General features: G+C 40.4%; 1 protein-coding gene across 4 annotated transcripts in view; it reads right to left on the bottom strand.

Moving 5' to 3' along the window:
- The window catches only part of fam184ab (family with sequence similarity 184 member Ab), a 201699-nt gene that overhangs the window by 51068 nt on the left and 124765 nt on the right, over positions 1-25866 (bottom strand). For all 4 annotated transcript variants that reach the window (XM_084953110.1, XM_084953112.1, XM_084953111.1 and 1 more), the window contains 2 exons: positions 13662-13812; positions 6329-6541 (listed from right to left, as the gene is read on the bottom strand). In XM_084953110.1, the coding sequence (XP_084809236.1) occupies positions 6329-6541; positions 13662-13812 (364 nt within the window). The remainder of the gene's footprint in view (positions 1-6328; positions 6542-13661; positions 13813-25866) is intronic.

Here is a 25866-nt window from a genome sequence, read left to right as displayed (position 1 = left end):
AACATGTGCACACTAACTTTCAGCATTCCTCATAGATAATTATTTCACTACATAAAGAATTATGGCAGAAAAAAAGCAACTCTCGTGGCTGATTGAATTGAAGCCAGAGAAAACGACCCCACTTGATGCGCTTGATGTATGAGAAGAGTTTATTGCCTTAAAAGTCAGTTTCTATGCTTCTTCAACACAGCATTATGTGTATTCTGTAATTAATCATGACATTTAAAGTAAAACTGAAGAAAGCAGGAACTGTTTGAGTGCATGATGACCTTGTGATTAACAAAATGGTACCAGCGACATTTTTGTTGCTGACTGGGCTGCTGCTGTACAGGAAGGGAGGTGATCTATTAGTCAGATGGTCAGTGGTGTGATCCCTGGCTCATACACTCCATCTCTTGAAGTGTCCTTGGGAAAGACACAGAACTCCAAATTGCCCCTGGTGAGTTCATTGGAGTGGGAATGTGTGTGTGATAAGAAAAAAAAAAAAGGTTAACGGCAGAATAAAGTGCTGTGTGGATGGGAGATGTCCAGAAGTACTTCTATTCTCTCAGAAAGAGTAGAAAAGCGCTACATAAGTACCGCGAATCAGAAACATTCTACCGAGGCAACTCTGGATAAAAAATATGGGAGTAATACTGAGTGGTGCATGCTGTTTTCTGTTGTGGTGACCAGTAAAATTTAAAGTTCAAATAAGTCTAAAAAAAAATTTACTATCTAATTTAAGTGTCCATGGATGGTAACACTTGTGTGGCACTAAACAAAACCACCACCAACAACAAAAAAAACCCAGAGTGATGGTCAAATATCTGGTCAATCTCCAAGGTAATGCACAAATTAGAAGAAAATCTTGATTCACAGGCACGACAATTTACATTCTCACAGTAATCTTACAAGTCCTGTGTGAACTAAGTATACCCAATGAGCCAGTAAATTATAGAACCACTGTGGTCACTTGTTTATGCACAGCTGACCTAAGGTCCCACCACAGAATTTCAATTAGGTTGAGGTCTGGACTTAGTCTCAGTCAGTGTAGTAGATTTGCTGTTGTGCTTGGAATTATTGTCCTATGGTGTGACTCAATGTAGACCAAGCTTTAGCTGTCAGACAGATGGCCTCACATTTGGCTCTACAATACTTTGGTATAAAGAGGAGCTGGTTGGCTCAGCGACTACAAGGTACCCAGGACCCATGGCTGCAAAACAAGCCCCGATCATCACTCCTCCATCACTGTCCTTGACAGCTGGTGTGAAGCATTTGTTTGTCTCCACCTTGGTCTTGTCTATCCAAAGAGCTTTGGTTCAGATGTCTTGTGGTTTATTCAGATACAAACCTAAGCCATACTGTCAAAGGCTTTCTGCCGGCAACCCTTTAAAACAAGTCATAGTTGATCAGACTTTTTCTAACGCTTATTATGAACTTTAGTATTTAACATACCAGCTTAAGTCTGAGTCTGAGATGTAGCTTTAGGATTTTTTGCTATTTCTCTATGCACTACACGATCCAAACTTGGGCTGAAAGTGCTGGAAAGATTGTGACTGTCACAACCTCTGCTTTTACAGAGATGGTCACATTTGCTGATTATCAATCAATCAAGTGCATTTGATTAGAGACACATGACTAGTCCAATGAGGCTGTTTAACATGTAACCCTCTAAATTCCTATTGAAGCAGTTAGTGTTACTTTTCACAGGACTTCATATGTTGTGTGAAAACCTTTTTACATGACTGCATCAACAGGAAGGATTTATGTCAGTAAAACGAATAACATCAATCCATCTGACAGTGATATTTCAGCCTGGATGGTGGGTGCCTGCAATTTTTTAAATATTTATTTGAATTAATATCTACACATCCTTTTAAAAAACACCACTGTTGAAGGTGAAATCATTCTTTCCCTTAGCGTGCAGACAAAAGAAGGCAAGTAAGTATCGGAGAAATAACTAAGACAAAAGATAGGAAATTCCATATACTGTCAATTGCCTCACGCTCATTCACTGCTTCTATTTGCAGCTTTTTGTTGCAGAGAGTCTGGGAGCAAACTTTGGTTATTTGAATGTGTGTGTATGTGCGTATATAGCAAGGATTTGGAACAAATGTATTACTCCCTGGATATAACTTCCTGTGAAGTGTGAAGAGATAACACCAGACAATATGAATGTACCTCTCATCACCACCACCCCCCCACCCCCACCCCGCACACACACACACACACACACACACACACACACACACACACACACACACACACACACCTACACACAAACAGACAAATCACAAATCATCCTTCAAATGCCTCCACACGGGATAATTGAGTTTTCTCTCCCTGCGCTCCGACAGAAACATAAACACCCCGTCACCATAAAAGCCCTCCATAAAGCTTTTAACACTTGGTTTCCCAGTTTATTAACTAAGTCTGTGACAGAGGAAGAAGTACTCTGAGCAACAAAAAAAGTGGTCAGTTTTGTGGGTATAGTGAGCAAATATGTACCAGTGCTGTGTGCGTTTGCATCAGAGGAGAAACAACTGGAGGAGGAGATGAAGATAACAGAGAGGAGCGTGTTTGTTACAGCAGTCAGTTCGGTTTACGGGGAAATAATGAAGACTGTCGATTTCATAAGAGCTGTGTGACTCACTGTTTTCTATCGTTTACACACACACACACACACACACACACACACACACACACACACACACACACACACACACACACAGTCTGATACAAATGTGTACTGTGGGAAATGCCAGAAAGACATCATAAGGACGCTGCTTCCTGACCTCCATTCTACTTAAAGTATTAATACAATTACAGCGTCCAAGACGGAGACGGGATTTGGAATTGTGATGTAAAACTGATCCAAATCGACCTTGACTGTGAAATGGACGGATTAGTGCTGAAGAACATTTTCTTGGCACCTTGAGGAGAGGGTATGTTGTGTTTATACTTGCATGTTTTTGACATTATAAAGAGGAAACACAGAGCTGTCAGTAGAGCTACTTGATGCAGAGGCTGTCTGCTGTCAGTCAGGGCGAGTAATGATGGAGATGAGTCACTGCCACTCTACTCTTGACTCTGACAAGGCTCCACTGCATTCAAAAGTCAAGTAAGACTTCTCCTGAGGAGCATCTCTAACTGGCTGAGAGGATAACAGGAGTCTGTAAGCTCACGGTTCATGTAGTCGTTTAAACTATTTACATTGAATAACAGCATGAAACTTTTCAGGAATGCAACATTTTACATATAAAAACTAAAAGTTCTTATTATGCTGAAATGCAGGACTACTGTCGGCCTGGGGGGTAATGGCAAAACCCATCGGGTGTTTTTTTAAGGAGTAAAAATGATGTAGTCTTGGACTCCTGCTGCATATGGAGTTAATTAAACCACTCGTATCTATTTTCTACAATCTCTGTCTCTCTTCCACAGCGTGCTTTTGTTTAGTCTTCCTCCCCTCACAGATGGCCGCCCCTCCCTGAGCCTGGTTCTGATGGAGATTTCTTCCTGTTAAAAGGGAGTTTTTCCTTTCCACTGTCGCCAAGTGTTTGCTCACATTTTGCAAATTTTTGTGTTCTTCTCTGTGTTATTGTAAGGTATTTACAAACCTTCGCTAGTCTGTGTCAGTGACTGCCATCAGTCTGGGTCTGACCATGACTGTTTAGAGCTATCCTACCACGTGACCTGTGCAAAGTGATCACCCAGAGATTGATGGTGTTGCATCCTCGGTCTCTTGTCTATGTCACCATTCTTTTTTTCTTTTTGCAATACCCTGTCTGGCATAGTGAAATCTACATAAACCTAGATAGTTTTGTAGCTATAATTGAGAGGTGTCACACAGAGGCAATCATAAAACGACTCTTTTATAAAGTGGCGAGCTGAAGGGATGCACTCACTGAACATGTGTGTGTCACAGTCCTATTAAAATGTGGCTGTGGAGAATGGGCAGATTGTTATTTGCTGTTTTGTTGAGAATTACTCATCCAAAGAACATGACTGAGTCACTAAAGTCATCTGCCACAGGAAAACAAAGACAGATAAATGAAAACATGTTTAAACCATCAGAATGATCTTAAAAACGTAGAACATCTTGACCAGCTCTCACTTTTTAGTACCCCTGTGTTAGTCTGTTTGAGTTAGGGTTAAAGTTAGAATTAAGTTTAAATTTAGGCTTAGATTTAGGTTAAAGGTTTAGCACTTAGAGCTAATAAACCAGATAATAAACCAACTAATTCAGAACTGAAGAAGGCCCAGTGGTCTTAGAAAACACACTTTTTGAACTAAATAGAAATAATAATGCACTGTATTCGGTGATTGGGGAACATTGAGTGCAGAGGACAGTGTTCACTAATGACTGCTGATTGATGCTCCATGCAGAGCAGAGAGACGTAGGGGTCCCGAGGGTCGCTGAGATGTATTATTATAATTACTGTTTTATTTCTCCGTATGTCACCCACATCCTTTGCTTTAATTAGCGAGAGCAGTACACGCTTCCCAACAACATTTTGTATTAAGTTCTGTATTTGTCTGCAGGCCTATTGATCTATTTGAGCTGGAAAGACTCTCTGTCAGGAGCAAAATCAATTTCAAATTCAGCTTTCAAACAGCAAACACAACAGCAGCGATTAAAAAGTTATTTGCTCTGCAGTGTGTTATCATTTGTCTCTTTGTCTTCACAGGGTTGTGCAAAGGGATTGTAATGTGGCAGGTCTAGCAGCTTGTCCATCCAAAAAGATTGAAATAGGACATAAACTATTATTTTCATGTAATTTGCAATGAACAAAATGTGTCTATTGGGCTGATCAGTCTACTGCTCATGGTACTGATTTGGCCCGAGTCTGTGTTGCAGTATAAATCTTGCCAATCAGACTGCTTCATGACACATTTTTAGTTTTATTTCCTTTCCATCGATAAAACTTACAGGCATAGAAAAAGAATGTTTTCAGAGGACTCTATGTATTTGTTAAAAACTTAAGTACACCCTTACTGCTTTTATAAAAAATAAAGATGGCAAGTAGTAGCCAGTAGCTGCTAATCAGAGGCACTTGATAAATTGATTATCAGCAAGTGTGAAAATCTCTAAAAGCAGAAAATGTTGCTCCTTGCTGTACTGGAGCTTCAGGTGCTGTGTAAACAAAATGCCACAATTGTTCTATTAGTGCTAAATTCACCCCAATGTTAGAGAAACAGCAGAAAACCCAAGAGCTACATCACAGACTCTACAGTACAATTAGAAAAAGACTGAACAAGTATGGCCTGTTTGGAGCCTCTTCTCTCTAAAAAGAACTTGGCAGCATGGCTTAAGCTTGGAAAGCTGTATTTGAACAAACTGTAAGACTTCAGTGCTTTGGATAGACAAGACCAAAGTGGGGTGATGATATGGGCTTGTTTTACAGCCACAGGACTTGGACACTTAGCATTGACTGAGACAACTCTGTATACGCTACCTGTGTGACAGCTCAAGCTTGGCCCAAACTCATGCAACAGGACAATTCAAGCACAGCAGAAAATCTATAACAGAATGGCTAAAAAAGTAAAGGAATCAAGGTGTTTCAATGGCCAGGTCAAAGTGCGGGAGCTCAACCTGCAGCGGTGGGACCTTAAAAAGCTGTGTATAAATGAAAGCGTGTAAACCTCAATACCTATAAACTTCTTGGAAAGAAGAATGGACCAAAGTTCTTCCACAACAATGGGAGAGACCGATAAAGTCACACAAAATGTATGTCTTCTCTATTCTGTTCAGTACAGGATTGTAACTTGGCAAACTGCACCTTATAAATGTACAGTGTGGTGTTTTTGACCTATCTATCAATGATATAGATATAGATAGGAACTGAATGGGGATATGGCGAATAACACCGCGTCACGCCAAGTTTAAGCCTATAGCACAAGACACCATCAATTGCAGGATCTACCAAGGAGATGCTTTGTCCCCACTGCTGTTCTGCACAGGCCTGAACCTCATTGAAAAGACTGGCTACGGATACCAGCTACAGAATGGAGCCATCATCATCCACCTCCTCTACATGGATGAGATGTAGGAGTGAATGAGACACTGATTCACTGATCCACACCACGAGGATCTACAGCAACAACACTGGAATGTCAGTCGATCTGGGGAAGTGTAGTCGGATGGTAACAAAGAGAGGCAAGGTAGTCAGAACTAAGGGGATTGCACTACCAGAAGGCGATATTGCAGAAATTGAGGACAGCTACAAGTACTTGGGAATCCCACAGCAAATGGGAACCACAAAGACGCCACTAGGAAAGCTGCAACCAACCAAATGAACCTTTGACAAAAAAGCTCTATAGCAGCCTTTTTGGGTCACTTTAATGTTACCTTCAAATCACGTTGCCTGGCGTGCTCCATGTCCTGCATGGCGCAGCGGTGGGCCTCCTGCAGACGCTGCTGTCGCCTCTGATGCTCCGTCTGCAGCTCCTCCAGCTGCATCCTCAGGTGCTCCCTCTCCTGGCTGAACTGGTGCTGTAGCTGCTGCAGCGACGACTGCGACTGGGACAGCTGCATCTCCAGACTTTGCTTCAACAAGGATATCTGCACAATAATAAGAACAATACATATTGCAGTGATTGTCAGTGAGAAAGTTGAAGAAGCCGCTGCCTCTAGACCTCTGCATACATAATTAGTTGGATAGAAATCAGGTAGGTGGTCCAGGAAGTGCAAGTTCAGGCTGTCTCAAGGGAACTGCATTTTTACATGGCAGAATAACAAAAAGGTAGAAGGTTGGGGTTGGCAATCGATTTGCCTTAAACAAATATATACTCTCAAGGCCTCCAGCAAAAGAGCTTTTTGCTGTGAACATAGCACTAAAAGCAGGCAGCAGTGTGACTCACGGAATTAGCCTGTCTAGACAGCTTAGGATTTTGAATTCAAGTGTTGAGATAAGTACGACCTTGCAAAAGCTGCTCTGGCAGCACTGTATGCAACTGCTGCCAGGTCAAAAAACACATTCTAATCAGAAACCCTGATGAAGAAGATTGACAGTAAACTTTAGGGGCATCAAACTCATTTAAGGTCACGGGCCCATAAGTTACTTACTACACAATTTAATGTCAAGTAGGCTGAGCCAATAAAATCACTTAAAATAACCCAGTTCTTAAAACCAAACCATCCATTCACAAAGCAGATGTTTGGAATGTGATCAGAAAATCTTTTAGAAAGGCTTTATAAATTCAGAAATGCTGATTTTAATTTAGCCAGTCTCACCCTTAAGATCATCTTCTTATGCACTCACAGACAGCTTGTAGTGGGTCTGCGGTTTCTATATTACTCCCTGAAAGTTGTGCTCTGATGGTGTGCTTCTTGCACACACACAACTTCTCTTCCTCTTCTTGACCTAAATTTCATGTAGGGGGTCATTGTTGAATTTCTATTATTGTAGCTTTGGTGATCGTGGCTCAAGAGTTGGCAGTTCGTCTTGTAATCGGAAGGTTGCCGGTTCGAGCCCCGGCTCCGACAGTCTCGGTCGTTGAGTACTTGGGCAAGACACTTCACCTGTTGCCTACTGGTGGTGGTCAGAGGGCCTGGTGGCGCCAGTGTCCGGCAGCCTCGCCTCTGCCAGTGCGCCCCAGGGCAGCTGTGGCTACAATGTAGCTTGCCATCACCAGTGTGTGAATGTGTGGATGACTGAATGTAGTGTAAAGCACTTTGGGGTCCATAGGGAATAAGTAAAGCGCTATACAAATAAGGCCACTTACCATTTATATTATTGTAGGGTGTTGACCTTACAATATAAAGTGCCTTGAAGCAACTGTTGTTGTGATTTGATGCTATTTAATAAAACGTAACTGAACTGAACTCTGAATGTGTGATCAGCCAAATGAAAATCAGTTAAGACTTCTGACTTTCATGGACTCATTCTCAGAATATTGTGATCACACCCCTACACCTCTTTACACAAGTTTCAGGGTAAAGATCTCACAGACAAACAGGAGCATTTGTACCCTGAATGTGCAACTCCGCTCTATGGACTGTGAAAGCTGAACGAATTATCCGGCTTTGAGCTTTTAATTAAAAATACAACAATACTGTCAAACATAATCGGAAAACGTTGTTGATAAATCCATCATCTTGTGCAGCCACTTGCAGATCATCGTTTCTGAGATAGTAAACACAACAGGAAAGACTCTCTGTGATCTAAATAGAGTAGCTTTGCCGCAGGAACTGCTTCACTAATTTGGAAATTACATTATCACTCAGACATGAGTCACACATTTTTTTGCATGGTGGCAAATCTTTATTAGCAGGCACATATGATTATATATGCTGCACACTGATTCTGTATTATCTAAAATTTACTTGCTCATATAGCTTGCAAACTGTGGACTTACTCAGTGGGGAGGGTTGTTGTATAATAGGTGAAAACTTGCATAATGTATTAAACAGTTTCCACATTCCCTGGATTTATACACATTGGCATCCTTGTTTCAAACATTGATGTCCACTAAGGTTAAAATAGGGGCCTGATTTACTAAACTGAGAGTGGAAAGTCTTTTGTTTTATCTACTAAGAGTAAAAGGTTTTGTGTTTTGTTGCTGCAATTTTGAATAGTTGAATTATCACCCGGTGATTATGTAACCAACATGAAATGCCACTTTTATAATGACAGCCCACCACTTTAGGGACATTTTGCATGTCATGTCAGGCATTTTAAGCTTTCTGTGCCTCGTTTCACTGTGTTTTGTGCCAGCTGTAAAAAAAAAAAAAGGTCATCACAAATTGCCAACAGTGAGAGTAAATCCTGGACTGATGGCAGTGATTTTGCATGTCTTGCAATTATAAAGTCAGCAGTGCCGACCTCTCTAAGTAGTAACTTTTTGGGGTTTTTAGGTTTCTCCCATAAATCCCGTAAAGCTAGAACCATGTACTAGAAAACAAAGACAAATTTAATTTATTTAGTCATTTCATTATATGAAAACTAAATCTGCTTAATACAAAATATTAAGACATGGACCCCTCCCCCCCAAAATAAAAAAATAAACTACTCTAAGTTTACAATGCCTTAAGGGAGTGAAAACTGCAAAACAGAACAAACAACAACAACAAAAAATATTAAGTGTAGGCCTTTGTGAATAGAAGGGTTCGGAGTCTGTTTGACACACAGATTTAGTTGATCTCAATTTAATCAAAATTTTATATTGCGCTGGGAACCATTGAAGTCATTTCATTACTGGGGTAATGCCGGTAAATTGCGGGTAAAACAGTGACCTGTAAGGATTCTGGCTGCTGCTGATGTTGATCATTTGGGAAATCCTGCAAATAGAGCGTTGCAATAATATAACCTACTTGATTTGAAGGCATGAACGAATTTCTCAGAGTCAGTTTTAGAGAAGATTTTTCTAATCTTAGATACATTTTAAGTTGTAGAAAGCAGTTCTGGTAATTGTAATGATGTGGTTATCAAAACTGAGGTCACTTTTTAAAATGATACCAAGGTTCGTGACTTGATCACTGTGTTTTAGAGAAATGGATGATAAATATGAACAAATTTTGGACCACAAGTATTTCTGTCCTGTCTCTGTTCAGTTCTAAAAAGTTTTGAGACATTCAGGACTTCAAGTCATCAATGCAGCTTATTGGTTTATGAACAGAGGTTAGATCATAAGAGGGAAGTGGTAAGTACAACTGTGTGTCATTGCTATAAGAATATGAGGCTATATTATGACAGTACCAAGTGGGAGCATGTAAAAGTTGAACAGTAATGGACCAAGGACTGATCCTTGAGGAACCCCCAATTTAATTTTGTATTTGAATGGATCTAAAACTGCTAATTGAAACATAAAAAAACTTCGACCCTTTAGATACGATTAGAAGCAATAATGTGTCTGACCTGTTAAACCTACTGAGTGATGAAGCCTTTAGTTAGATTATGATATGGTACAATTATTAATTACTAATAGATCTAAGTTAGTTTTATTGGGTGGTAGTGTGATTACAGCACATTTAAAAGAAACAGTGAGAGCGAGTGATAAAAGAGAGCCATTGATAAAATTTACTAAAAGATTTGTAAAACAGTGAAATACAGATTTGACAACTTACATATATTAATTTTGTATCATTTTTGCTATAGCTGGCATTTTTGAGAAATTTCTTGCTCACAGTTGTCAGATAGACACATATAATGGAGGTTGGGCTTAAAAACCACACTGATTAAGCTTTTGCATGAGTTGAATAAGGAAGATCTGTTTTCACTCATCTGCTCGCTTCTAGTCTGCTGTTATTATGTTCTTTACTGTATTCAAAGATTCAGACGTGTAGCCCTGTATTATTTAATGGTAAATGGACTGATTCTTATATTTTCTACTCTCCCAGAGTATTCAAAGAGCTCTACACAACATGGCACATTCACCCATTCACTGTCTTCTATGCTTTTAAGTGCTTTCTAACTACCATTCACACTCATACTCCGATGGATGCATTGGAGAGCAACTTGGGGTTAATACCTTATCAAGGATATTTGGCATGCAGAATAGTGGGAGCCAGGGATCGAACCACCAACCTCCCGGTCAACAGATGACCTGCTTTACCTCCTGAGGTACAGTCATACAGCCATGAGCTATAGTGTATATGATAATACTAGACATAATATTATAACATTTCCCCCTCAATATTATCTTACTTTGGTGCATTTTATTTGCCAAAAATGAAACAAAAAAAACAGTGAACATAAGTCAAAGATGAAATTCACATGCAGCCAAATTCTTCTTCTTGTTAATCCTGAAGTTGATAATCATGAAGTGAAAATCTGATATTGTGACAGTGATGGTGTGGATGCCACTGACCCTTTTTAATTTGGTTTTTCACTGAGATTCAAAGCGGAGGTTTTCAAGCTTTACCAACTCTGCGTTTGAGTGCAAAATTACCCGCATATATCATTCACATTAGGCGTTATTTACAACGACACTAATATTTTCAATGCTTGTGCCTTTTGAAAACACACTTTGGAGCATGCTGTGCATCAAGGCCTTACTGGCACTGACATCTGCCATTTGATTTCCAAACAGCCTCTTCTCCATCAGTGCGTATTTGTCAAGAGCCTGACTGCTGCTCTGATTTGGCATTGGAGTAAATAAATATGGTTTAGCTGATTGTGAGGTGCGGAGCTGCCACATTAATCACCGATGACAGGGCGGGCATGTTGAAGACCAGCAATTAATGCAAGAGACATGCACAAACAAACAGAAATAAAGCTGTTGATTTTGCACGTACGATGACCACAGGAGAGCTTAGTCATGCCACATTAATATTACTGTGCAGTCATTAGCTACAGCAGCCGGCTCTGGTGTGCGTTAAACACTAACACATAATGAATACGTGAGTCTGTGTGCCAGTGTTAGGAGGAAATCTGTGAGTCTGGCACAGACAAGCCGTCACAGGCACAACATACACCTAGAAGAGAGGTAGCTCTTATTGCTTCAATAATGTTTCGCCCATCATATTGATTTTCTCACCACTGGTATAATTACAACCACTTGACTCCAGGCTGTGGGCATTTTGTGTTCAAAAAGGTCTGTTGATTGTAAGTTGAAGATTAAACCTTTAAATCTTTAACCGGTATTGTTGCGTAACAGTGCTTTAAAGAAACACTTGGTGTACAGACTCTACATGATTTCTTGTGTTAATAAAAGCTGTTAGTTTCTTGCTGTTCCTGTTTTTATTTAAAATATATCCTTTCTCAGCAATGCCTTTGTTTGTGTCTACACTCACTGGACACTTTATTTATCACACCTTGTTACTACTGGGGTGGACCCTCTTTTACCTTTGCCTTTAATTCTTGATGGCAGAGATTCAACAAGGTGCTGAAAACATTCCTCAGAGATTTTGGGAGATTTTATGAGATCACATCTCAAAGTTGCTCCTTTTGGATTGGTTGAGGCCATTGGAGTAAACTCCTTTTCATGGTCAAGAAACCAATTTGACATTATTTTAGTGGTCAAAAAGGGATGGACATGATCAGCAACAATACTCAGGTAGGCATGGCATTTAAACAATGCTCATTTGGTACTGAGGAAACCAAAGTGTGCCCAAAAATATATTACACCACCACCACCAGCCTGAACTTTTAATACAAGGCAGGATGCATGCCATCTTTCTGTTTATGCCAAATTCTGAACCTGCCATCTAAATATTGCAGAAGTATTGCAGACTTATTAGACCACTTTTTCCAATCTTCAGTTCTGTCTAATTTTGGTGAGCGTGTGAAAATTGTGGCTTTAGTTTCCTGTTCAGGTCATCGTGACCATGTCTACATGCATAAATGCATTGAGTTGGTGACATGTGATTGGCTAATAAAACATTAGCAATGATGAGCAGTAGTGTGTTTTCCCTCCTTTTTCTTCTTTATCGACTTCTCCCCTCTAATTATCTACAGCTTGGTGTACTTTCAGGTTGCAGTCACATAACCAACACAATTACCTCACATGTTTATCTCTAATTACTTTTCCTTGACTTCAGTGTCAAAAGCTTTGAGGTGAAGTACCTGTGTGAAGACGACCTCTTCAAAAGTGGCCCACACTGCTCACACCACTTTCATTAGGGTGCTTAATAATGTGGTGGGTGATGTGAGTCAGCCCTGGTGATACTACAGAAGTAGTACAGCCTTATCTGTTCTTAGTATTTTTCTTTATGCAGGCTATATGAACTTAGACATTGATGTGAATAATGTTTCCATTACCAAGTGGGAAAAAGTGAGAAACTTTGCAGTCACAATGAAATAAAATGGTTTGAATAAGAAATGTGGCTCACCATGCTGTCCACTCATGTTGTCCACTCATCTACTTAAACACTTCCTTTATTAAAGCTTTTAGAATCTCTGACATGAAACTAATTAAAGGTAATCCCAAAAGCTGGAAGTACAGCAACCCCGAAAAATGAGAACAAAACCACAGCAAAATGAGTTACACTACAACATTCACCTCTCTTTGAACTTTGAAATAGGGAAAATTATCTTTATTTATACAGTGAGCTTGGCAAACTGTTAAGATTCAAAACGTATCGGCATATTAAATCATTACGGCACAGGCAGTAATTTACATGATCTGTTTCACTTGTCAGGTATGTTGATCATTTTGGTTTGTGAACGTTTGAATGGTGTGCTGCTACGAACCCTGGGAAGGCCTTATTTTCTTAGAGTTGGGAAGTGTATCATCTGCTAAAGGAGGTAAGGAAGCATGCACTGAGGCACCTTTTCTTTGCAACTTGAGAATTTGACCAGCTCTTATTACGGCTGCCATGCAGATAATTTAATCAGAAGCCCTCTTAAGTACAAATGACTATTTGACCACAACCAAAGTCACATCTCTGCTTTTGTCTCTGTTTTATCATCTGTTTGTTGTCCTGTTTTCCGGTTTGTGTCCTGCCTTAGTACTGGTTTGATTTCTCATGTTATTCTCATGAGTTTTGATTTTTCTTTGTATTCAATGTGTGTCTGTTCATCACTGCAGCTTTTTAATTCACACCTATTTATGAGCTTACTAAGTCACTTTGGTCTTTCAAAATCTACCAATATTTACTTCCTGAATTCCCAAAACACAACATAAACACCAAAATCCACTTAACATTTCAATATGTGCCCTTTTAGTGTTTTTCACAGAGACAGTAAAGTGAACAGAAGGATGGGCGGCACTGTTTGTGCTCCCATTGGGAAGAGCCTCACCTGTTCTAGCAGGTCCTCCACTTTCCTTTGCCAGCTCTCCCTGGCATTGCTCAGTTCCTGCTCCTTGCTTTGCGCCAGCTGAGACAAGGCTGAGTTTTTGTCCTCCTCGTGCTCCTCTTTCAGCTCCTCACGTAGCTTCTTACACTCCTGCCTATAGCACAGCACAAAATGAAACACATATGCGTTTATGTTTCAGGCGCTTTATTAATTGTGTGATTCACAAAACCTGTGCGGAAAAATACACAAATTCAATCTGTGAACTGCGAAGTTCCAGAAAACCTGAGAGTAAAACAGTGTGACAGAGGAATCACGTAAATCTTAGTGAGCTCAATAAAGACCCTTCAGCAGCAGCGTTACTGACAGGTAGCTTAGATCAGAGGACGCTCCATTTCAGCACTTTTACCGCCGTTTGTAAGATGGAAATTTGATTTTTGGAAAACAGTGGGAACCTCCTCAAACTTCTTTCTTGTGAGTGAATAACCATAAATCATTGGAACTGGGAGATTGCCTATATTGATTAAGTGTCAACTCTCAAACTGATTTATGTGCTGTGCTGACAAGAAATTGAGCACAGCGTTAGTTCAATCAGGGCATGCAGTCAAGCCCAGCAGTGACCACAGATAAAATGATTTTAACACCCACTCATGTCAGCTGATACCCTCTTATAGATTCAGGTGGCAAATTTAATATAGGGCCCACTGCTTTAGTGTGGAAGCCACTTTGCAACCCACTTCTGCCAGGTTTCTCTAAAAACTCCCTGGGGGGGGGTCCCTCCCTTTAGTCAATCAAGAGTGCTGCAGTGAGAGTACTGACAGAGACTAGAAACAGCACATTCCTCCCAAATTAGCATCGTCGCCCTGTTAAATCCAGAACTGATGTTAAAATCCTTCTCCTTACATACAAAATCTTGAACAATCAGGCCCGTATCATATCTTAAAGACCTTGTAGCACCATATTATCCTAAAAGATCACTTTGGTCTCAGACTGCTCCTGTACTCTAGAATCAGGCCCCTCTACTTTGAATCAGGCTCCTCGCACTGAGCTTTTCTTCTTCACTCATCTCTTTTCACTCTCTGTGTATTCATACACCACTACTGTAGTTAATCATTAGTTATTATTCATCTCTATCACTCTCTCACAGTGTGTCCTTTGTCCTCTCTTCCTCCCCTCACCCCCCATCCGGTCGTGGCAGAATGTTGCCCCTCCCTGAGCCTGTTTCTGCCGGATGTTTTTCCTTCCTTCTGTTGCCAAGCGCTTGCTCATGGGGGGTCATGTGATTGTTGGGGTTTCTTTCTAATATTGTAGCGTCTTTACCTTACAATATAAAACACCTTGAGGGGACTGTTGTTGTGAATTGGTGCTATATAAATAACCCCAGCTCCTCCTTTCACGCTTTATCTGACTTAATCTGAAATCTGCTGTCAATGATGCTTGATCTTCTCTGTGCTCCTGCTGATGCCCTCCCCATCACCAGTTTTTACTGTCTGCATAATGAAGGGTGGCAAGGTCCCAGAACGGAGCTGCCAAAAAATGAATTACTCCAGTCATAAATATTAATCTTCTTTTGTCTACAGGGGTCTTGACTGAACTGAAATTATGGATTGCCTGGAGGGTATCAAATCAATCTAACAGGTATGCTCTGGGAAATAAGGAGCTAGAATTCAGCTAATTCCCCCAAATGTTGTGTGTTAGGTTTAGGCTGATTTTGTGGAGATGACAACAGAGTCTGAAAGAAGAGACTCAAACAAGCAGCTAGGAATTGGCTTGAAAAGTAAAGGTGCTTCAGAGAGCTCTATAACACCTTTATGGGAACAATAAATTGTCCTGAATCATTAGACCTCAACACAGCTTCCACTGAGCGCCCATCACTCTCCAACACTTCGGCTAACAGCTCTGCGAATGGCAGTGTGTGTGTCTGCGCGCTGCCAATGTGATAGCTGTGTGGGAGTTGAAATGGCAGCTGTTAAATGAAGTATCCAGGCAAACACATTTTTTCTCTCACTTCGAGAGCTGCAAAGTGTCAGACTGAAGGCAGGCTATAACACACACAGCGATGCAGTCACACACCACAAAGTCACGTTCATAATGCGGCACACTTGACACGTGTCATCATTCACGTCCTCGTTCGGCATAAAGCAGACGTTCTCCCTCTCTCTTGCTCTCTCACAGACGCATCCAGACTTGAGGCGTCAAAGATCTCTGCTCTTCTCTTCTCTGCTGTGCAGGAAGAGCCGAGGGCAAATGGAAAGAGGTAAAAACATGAAGGGATGAAGGAACTTTCAAAGATGGAAGGAATATCCGGATCAAATGTGGGATAATTGGCTGGATTCAGGGATCTGTACAGGCAGATATGAGCCGCATGTGCTCATTTAAGGTGCGTGTGAGATTATAATTTACTGTATGCTCAAAATATGTAATCATTCTAACGAGAACTTTGTTCGTACAGTACTTTTAAAACACACAGTTAAAATGTGCTTCACAATCTGGTTAAAACTGGGGCGCCACTGTAACTCACCTGGTTGAGCTAGCGACCCGGACACTAAAGGCTAGGGACCTTATGGCAATTCGAGACAGAAAATTTCCCATGTGTCATTCGCCCTCACTCTCTCACCCCCTTCCTGTCTACTCTCTGCACTGTCCACCAAATAGGCTAAAAGATAATCAAAGAAAATTAAAAATAAACCTTTTAAAGCAGAAATGATTTTTTTGTGTTCTAAATTGCAATAAGATATAACCTTTTATACTTGTATACATACATCAGCATGCACAATTCATTTTGTTAATTTTATTATTGTGACATGGAAACCCAAATAACAAGAAACCAGAGCCACAGTAGCACCATAAACAATCCAACCTGATGTTTTTCCCAGGATTTGCAAACAAAGGTTAATAACTTATAAACACTCAAAATTACAAATCAGCCACATAATTCAATCATCACAATCTGTACATAAAAACTATTTTTTCAAAACATCCCACTAGATGAAGGTATTCTTAACTTATCATAACTTAGGACTATACAGAAAAAAGTCACTCATTGTTTGTTGTTGTCCTAAACAGGGTTTAGGACTGTATGTTTAGTTAATTTGAACATATGAAAAATTTTGTCTATGACAGATTCTTTTCTTTTCAATGACTTTACTGTAGATTTGCTGCAGTGCATTGCCCTGTTGCATGACCCAGTTTGGGCCAAGCTTTAGACAAGTGCATCACATTTGACTTTAGAATATTTTGGTACACAGAAGAGTTCGTGGTTGACTCAGTGTCTCCGAGGCACCCAGGTGCCAGGTAGCTATGAAATAGGGGTGGGTTTTGATAATCGATTTATCGATTAAAATCGATTCTGGCTTGGATAACGTGATATCGATTCATTAAAATCCTGAATCGATTTTTTAATATTAATTTATTTTGCCCGAAACGCCAGAATCTCAGGTTAAACCTCACAAAATTTCAAGAACCACCAAACAGCTAAAACAGTAAATGAGAGCAGGTACACGGATTCTGCACAAAAACGTAAACACAAAGCGCGGACCCGCCGACGGATCAGAATCAATGAGATGTCGCCTTTCTCACCTGACGGCACGGACACGGTCGGGGCTGGAAGCCGACAGCTCGCTGATTCTGACGTTTCGGCGGGTCCGCGCTTTGTATTTACGCCTTTTTTGCGCTGGTTCTAAAGCTGTTAGTTTTATCTCTCTCCAAACATTATTGACCGAACCAGCTGCAAAAGAAGATCCAAACTACGCTTCACAAAAACATCGTCATGAATTCCCTCTGACGTTTGCTGTTTTGCTTCCACCACACTTCATGCACAGCTCTCTCTCTCTCTCTCTGTATACTTCAAGAACAGTTTCCCGTCTAAAAATCTGTTTTCTGCATTATTCGCTTGCTTGTTACGCACAAGTCTACCGTTGTTTACAGCGCAGTCGGCCGCTGTTTTTTTTCCTTTTACTTACTTCCGAAAAGAAAGCATCATTTCTGCTGTTCAATAGGCTACTGAACAAATGTAAACTTTTTAAAATTATGCAAAATGCAAAACGCTTAGCCGTGTCTCTACTAAAACCGCTGTAACTTCAGAGGTAATGTTCATATGTTGATTAATGGTTTTCTTTTGTTTTTGATGTACTGCAGAATATTTTTATAAAATCCCAAGCCAGGAAAATCACCTTCATGTTTTTCTGTGTTTTATCTTCAGCTACTTTGACACAAAGGCATCTGCTGTGACGCTTACACCTTTGATAAAGTCTTGCAAGTGTCAGCTTCCTTTTTATAGATACAAAAATATGTAAATGTACTGATCTGAATTATAATATTTCTGACTGTCTGAGGCAAAATTTCCCAGATTCAAATCGAATTGAATCGGGACCTTGTGAATCGGAATCGATTCTAGAAATCAGTGACGATACCCAGCCCTACTATGAAACCAGCCCAAATCATCACCACTCCACCACCGTGCTCAACAGCTAGGATGACGTGTTTGTGGTGATATCCTGCATTTGTTTTTGTTTGTTTTTTTCAAACATGGTGCTGTGCATTATTGCCAAACATCTGCACTTTGGTCTCGTCTGGACATTTTTCCAGAGGGCTTGTGGTTCGTTCGGGTGCAACATTTTAAACTAAAGCTGTGCTGTCACATTCTTTTTCAAGGGGAAGAGGCTTTCTCTCCTTTCTCCAACAACGTGCTAAATGTTCTGCTTTTATAGAGGTTCTCAATTAATCAAGTATATATGATTAGCAGCACCTAGCTGCTTCTTATTAGAAGTAGTATAGGTGTACTGAGTTCTTCACAGTACTGCACAAAGACTGTATATTCACCTTTTAATGTTTATTATTATTGCACATACAGTGTAGTTTAGCTTCTATAGTGAACTTCTAAGAACTATGTGATTTAGTTAGTTTACATAGGGGCAAATTTATCAACATCCTGTCTGCTGTTTTTCATTCTTTAAGTCCACACATCCCTGCAGCATAATTAAACACATACATCATATAGTTAAGAAAAAATGTAACAGTCAAGGTCTTTGCATATTTATAACTTGCTGACAAAAGACTCCAATGCTCTCCATTCCAAATCTGTGAACCTACATACATACTCACATAAAGGAGACGTGCCCAGAATAATTTAATACAAGCAGAGAATGATTAAGAAGAATGTTTAAGAAAATGCTGCCTACAAAAATATGTTTTTGACAGACCTTTAAAACAAACCACAACTTCAGCCAACTGATGCTGCTGTTTCAATATTTATCATTTATAAGAGTCAATACTGCTGCTTGTGAGTCTGAAATAAGAACAATGAGGTGGACCTGAATTTAATGTGTATAATGTATATTGTGTAAATGCCCACTGTGAGAGAAACTAGCCACCAGGCTTATACTGACTCACAGTTACTGCATCACAGGATTTCCAAGCAGCTGCCAGTCGCACGAGACATTTTGGCTGCTGGTACTTTGACAGATTTCTGATTTCCACCAGGCAACAAGACCCATTGCAAAGCTAACACGCACATCAACTTATGTGGTAGGCCAAAACATGGAGGTCTTACTTCTCCTTTTGTCTTTTTTGCCATTCTTACGTGTACTCTTGTGTATTTAGGCCGGACATTTCCAAACCAGCAAACGTAAGCGATAACACTGATAATGAGAACTGATGGGGTGTGAAGTGTAAAAACAAATACAGAAATAGAAATATATGGAGTAACCACTTGTCTGCAAGTTTGCTTGCAGAATACTTTCTATACAAGTAACAACAACAGTACAAATTCAAACTCAGATCTAAAAACATTTACTGGATTTTCCACTTTAGAAATTTAAAAAAAAAAAGATATTAGTATGACATTAACAATATAAACTTTAGCCTGATTATGTTTCGGGTGCCTGCAGACATTTTAATAATGAGTGGCTGATGATTTATTTATTATTCAATATTAAACAAGCAGGTTCACCGCACAGAAAGAAAAAAAAACAGAGAAAGTTGTAGTTTTGGAGTCACATTAATAAAATTATCCCCTAAAGAACAGCCAGCTCACATTACAGGATGATGTGGGTAATTAAATATTAGCTGTCCTTCCGCTATTTACCTTCTGAAAGTCATAGCACAGGCAGAGGTTCAGAGTTTAGATGTAAATCCTTGAACGCAAACAACTGCAGACAAACCCTGCTGGAAGCATCTGCCACAAACTCTGCTGTAACATTCAACAGACTCACACCTTGCAGGAACTTTGTGAGAGGACGTGTCTGTTAAAAGATGCAATAAAGGGCTAAAGAGGTACGTGCAGTCTCTTTATCATAAAACTGCTACGACTGTAGCAACTCAACAAAGCAGTATAGTTTTATGTAACATGGACAAATGCTGTAATAACATTGTCCAAGCAGCTGGTCTTTGTCATTGATTGTAGAATTAATTTCAATATTTCTGGGATATCTGGTGCCAAACTATTATGTTTGTTTAACATTTAGCTAAACTGCCACAGCAGGGAGATGCTGGTGTCATGTTCACTCAGGTCACCATCCTAGTTTTAGGTTGGACAGGTTGGAGGGGGAGGCTGTTTTTCCACTGTGGGGTTTTTACCTTACAATATAAATAAATAGAAATAAAATAATATGTAAATACATTTTAGCCACATGCTAAAAAACAGTTCTTCCTGAGTATATCCTCTGATTGGCTGTTCCTCACAAACAGAAGATTAGAACAGCAGGTAAATGGGGCATCTGTGCTCACAGTGTGCCAAATTACACAAAGACTGGACTAAAAATCAGGACCTGTCAATATATTCCATTTTCCTAAAAAGGCCAATGATGCATAAGTGAGCATCACTGACCCCCTCTAAAAGTCCGCCGTTGATCAATTCAGTGACATTTTGCAGGTTAACGGAGGCAGTTTTTGGCTGAAACAGTGACCTTTAGATCAATAGTTCAGTCACAGCAGAGATGGAGAAAGGTTTTCATCTTCTGCCCAAGGCTTCCTGCTGCAGCACATTTACAATGACTTACTTTTCGGCCAATATTAATCTGCCACCACTGTGAGATATTCAGTATTAGTTGGCTGGTTCTAATTATGATATAAAATAAGGATTAAATTTGTTTTCATATTGGGATTAGGAGGAAAAATGAACTAGACATCCCTTGTATTGAACTAGTCATAGTATTTTTTACTTTAGGGTCTGATCAGCTGTCCACTACCTCCAGTGTTATCACTGGCACTAACTGGGTATAATATCTACAGGGAACTGTAACACAGAGACAGCTGTTCACATTAAAAAACATTTTTCACTTATTTATTTTATCCATTACTGTAATTGTACTTTTTCTGATACATTTCTTCCAGAATCTACACTGCCCTTCAATAAATCCTGTTTTCACTTTCATATGAATATAAGCAATAAATACATTGTAAGTGCTCCCTGAAATGCAGTAAATAGGATGAAAATAAAAGCTCTTCTTGTGTATTCGCACTCAGGATGCAAACACTTAACTTAGTCCGTTAAAAGAAGGTTCAAAATAATTGATTTCATTTCCTCGTGAGCGTGCCTATTAAAGCAGGATGGATCTGTATTAGGATATACACACTTCAATACTTTTTATTATCTCAAGTCATACTAAATCGCGTATTGAACAATGGTATTTCATACTGCACATTTTCCTTTTATCATGCAGTCCTTTGCAGTCATACTACCTGCTGATTTCTGACTTTCATTTCACGCTCTTTTTCTCAGCCTCAGAGTTCGTTTAATCAGTTAATGCCCCCACTCTTTGTAAAGGTCACACTTGATATTGTTTAATATTTCTATCTTTTCCTCGATCTACCGGCCCAAAGATGTCTTCTTGCCTGACTGTAATTTATTTCTACTTCTCTACTTAACTTTCTTGTATTACCCCACTTCACTCTTACTCTTTCCTTTGTACTCATTTTTTTTGTGTGTATCTGAATCTGATTGTGCATACTTAGAGGCTTTCAGATGATCAAATCAAGTAAAATGCACCTGCAGTGCTGAGAAAAAGTTTTTGCCACTTCTTGATGAGTTCGTTTTTTTGTATATTTGGAACACTTGCATGTTTTCCATCCATCCATCCATCCATCCATCCATCTTCTTCCGCTTTATCCGGGGCCGGGTCACGGGGGCAGCAGCCCAAGCAGAGACCTCCCTCTCCCCAGCCACCTCCTCCAGCTTATCCGGGGGAACACCAAGGCGTTCCCAGGCCAGCCGAGAGATATAATCTCTCCAGCGTGTCCTGGGTCTGCCCCGGGCCCTCCTCCCGGTGGGACATGCCCGGAACACCTCACCCAGGAGGCATCCGTGAATCGCTACCTTATCGTGGTGGAGGGGTTTGTGTGTCCCAGGGATCCCAGGGGCTGTGTTGTCTGGGGGCTTTTGCCCCCTGGTAGGGTCTCTCATGGCAAATTGGTCCTGGGTGAGGGACCAGACAAAGAGCGATTCAGAAGACCCTTATGAGAAAAACATCGAGGGAACAGTTTACCCTGGTTCTGGGCCTGGCTCCAGGGCGGGGCCCTGGTAATAGGGTTACCAGGGCCCCGCCCTGGAGCCAGGCCCGGGAAGGGTGCCCGAGGGCGAGCGTCTGGTGGCCGGGCCTTAGTCCATGGGGCCCAGCCGGGCCAAGCGCGAAAAGGGGACATGGGCCCATCCTCCCGCAGGCCCACCACCCGCAGGAGGCGCCGTAGGGGTCGGGTGCATTGTGTGCCGGGCAGCGGCCAGGAGCGGAGGCCCTGGCGGAGGCCCTGGCGGACTGATCCCCGGCTATCAAGACTGGTACTTGCATGTTTTACATCATCAAATAAAATTTAGATCAAACAAGACCTCAGTAAATTTAAAATGCAGATTTTAAATGATGATTTCCATTAAGGAAAAAAAAGCTCTACCTAATAACTGGTTGTTCCACCACTGGCACCATTGGCACCAATGAGTTTTTAACATCACAGTGGGGGAATTCTGGCCCACTGTTTTTTGCAGAATTGTTTTCATTCAGCCACACTGGAGGGGTTTCAAGCATCTCAATTGATTTTAAGTCTGGACTTTTATGAGGCCACTCCAAAAAAATAAAAAATATATATTTTTTGAGTCATCCAGGGGTGGATCCAGATCTTTGTCCTTCTGCATAACCTGAGTATGCTTGAGCATCAGGCAATGAACTGATAGCCGGACTTTCTCCTTCAGGATTTTCTGATACAGCGCAGGATTCACAGTTCCATCAATTACAACAAGTCGTCCAGGTATTAACCACCTTACTACCACCACCATGTTTAACTGTTGGTGTGATGATCATTTTATGAAATGCTGTGTTAGTTTTATGCCAGATGTAATGGGACTCTTTTGGTTTTTGAAATTAAATTAATTACAGGAAATTATAAGTCATCATTTAATAACAGGGAGCAATTACTTTTTCAGATTGGGGCACGTAGGTTTGGATAACTTTTTCCACTTAATGAATGAAACTATCATTTAAAAATACAAGTGGCCATTAGTACTACCCCTCAGCCTCCTAATATGCTCCTGTGGTATAAATTTGATAATCCAAGGTGATTTTCAGAAAATGTGATGTTTGATCTTTCCTTTCCTTTCCTACATTGCCTCATTCTTAAGTTATTTTGTTCAGAATCATAGGTCCACGCCATCCACCCGGGAGGGTGATGATAACTCCCCGTCAAGCGTTTAAGGCAGAGAGGTAAAAACTACGTTTTGTATTACCTGAGTTATCTCTGTATAATATGATGATCTGAAACATGTAGAGATACCAAGAAGGTTGCAAACACCCTTTCAAATTAACAGAAATGTGGAAAATACAATTTGATTTCAGTTGTAATTTCGTTGGTTAGTTATTAGATTATGTGTTTTCTGTATAATAACAACACCCCAACAACGCCAGTCCAGTCCATAGCCTTAACAGAGAAAACAGGCCTCTCTCTCCCCAGCTGCCTACTTCATCTTTTCCTTGGACAAAGTCAGCATTCCCGAGCCCCTTGAAAGATATCATCTCCCAAGTATGTCACAAGTCTGCTGCAGGGCCTCCTCCGACTAGGACGTGCCCAAAACCAGTAAGCGTCCAGCTCAGATCAGATAAACTACCTCCACAGCTCCTTTCGAGGTGGGGGAGCAGCCGCTCCTCACCCTACCTCTAAGGGAGAGCACAGATGGTCTTTGGAGCAATCTCACTTCTGCTTGTGTCTGCAGTCTTATTCTTTCGGTCACGGCCCGCAGCTCGTGGCAATAGGTGATGGTATGAATACAGATCGACCAGTAAATTAACAGCTTCACGCCAACACTCAGGTCCTTTCACCATAACAGAGTGTTCCAGTGTTACTGCAGACATCTGCAGTAAATAAATGTAATACTTGCTTGTTGAAATACTTGGGCGGTCACAGACTTTGTTCTGATATTATAATTTAAAATACTTTTCCTTTTTGGGCACACCTCTGTAAGGTACACAAAGTCACCTTAAAGTATAACAGATGCATTCAAGTAGGGACAGATGTGGGATTTTAGTGTACTGCTATTTCTTAAGAGTGTAGGGGATAAACTAGAATAGAATTAGTATTAAGGATTATCATGAGTGACAGCAACTGGAAAGTGGTGACAATTCAAGCTTCCTACGCATGTGAACAATGAATTAAGACAATAAAGCACACAAACCACCCGAAGACTCAGTGAAGGTGCAAAAGACCAAAACAGAAATATTGGCATACTGACGTATTTATATTATCCTGATGTTCCCCATCAACAGAGAGGGACAAATTTTAAGAAGCACATAAATAGAAGGCCAATAGGTGTCAAGTCTTACATTAAATTTAGGAGAATTGATGTTAAAATACTGAAGCTGCATCTTTCTTCTCTTGTCTTGACAATCATCACAACCTAAATCTATCAGCAGCCTCTCTCTTGGCAGCTTTTTCTTTCTTTTTATACCTCCCCAGAAGTCTGATTTTTCTGGTTGATAACAGTATTTATTTAAAACAGAGAATATCAAACAGTTGGCTATTTTCACCTTCTGCATTACATTTTAAGGTGCTTCCAACGAGGAGGATGTTTAAATAAAAAATGACAAAAACAAAAAGGGGGGATTGTGTCACATGCTGTAATAGCAGCTCTGCTGTGATATTAATGATCAGACCTGATGCAAAGTACATCTTCTCATTTTCCCTCTACTGTGCTGACAAACTATCTGCAGCAAATTCACTTAAATACTTTATAAACCGCAGACTAGGTGACATTCAGTCTTCAAAGACAAGGTGAACGCACTGTAGGATTAAAAATAAATAAATAAATAAATATAGACCAGCATATTTATACAGAGCACTTGTCGCTCTCCTCCTCTCAGTCTCCTCTTCATTAGCTTCCATTCACCTTCCTTTGTCTCTATGCACTGAGCTCTTTATTCCCTGGAGAACATCTATTCATTTGGTGGTTGGGGTGAGTACACTGTGGTTAGTGAGCTGTCTGAATAAAGGAGGCTGGCTTTAATCCCCCTTTCACTGTGGAAACAGGCGGTTTGTCTGTGATAGTGTAATCACGGAACGAGCTCTCTGGATTACCAAATGAGCAGAAGAGGTTCGGCGGATCAGCAGACTAAAGCGCAGATGAGGCCGTGCTAGTTTGTCCTGGTTATACATAAGATCTTAGAAGCATGTTAGGCACTTGAAACTTTAGACCAGCTTCTGACAGATGCTTTATCCTCATTGTTGTGGCCTTTAGTTTAAGACTATTCAGGGAAGTCTTAAACTAAAGGCCATAAGAAGTTCAGGGAAGCAAAATCAATCTGCGATTCAGTGAGAACTGACCTGGTTCACACTAAAATATCAGCAATTAATGGGATTTCCTGACTACATCCTTTTTCCAAAATATTCATATATATGTAAAAGTATATATCTGTACTCTAAAAAGCCCGAAAGTCAATATTAGGTATGCCTAAAGCCCGAACTCTCTTAGGCAAGTTTTTTGTTGTAATTTCTTTAAGCAGTCTTAAGGAATAGTTCTCCAGACGTCTTGTAGGACATTCAGAGTTTTTCTTTGGATGCTTGTTCTGTTCACTAATGGTGAGGTACAGGCTCTGAGGAGGTAGTTCAAGGCTGATAGTGTTTTCTACCCAGATATGCTTTTTGTTTGGGATCATTTTCATGCTGGTAGATGAAGCTGTTGCCAGTCAAATGCTTTCCAGGTTATATTGTGTGCTCGCTCAATCTAACTGTACTTTTC

Source organism: Perissodus microlepis, chromosome 15 (genome assembly GCF_051167445.1).
Source record: "Perissodus microlepis isolate ML-2025 ecotype Zambia chromosome 15, ASM5116744v1, whole genome shotgun sequence".
Classification (NCBI taxonomy): Eukaryota; Metazoa; Chordata; class Actinopteri; order Cichliformes; family Cichlidae; genus Perissodus; species Perissodus microlepis.
Note: the sequence above shows the minus strand (reverse complement) of the source record. Positions and strands in the feature narration are given on the sequence as shown.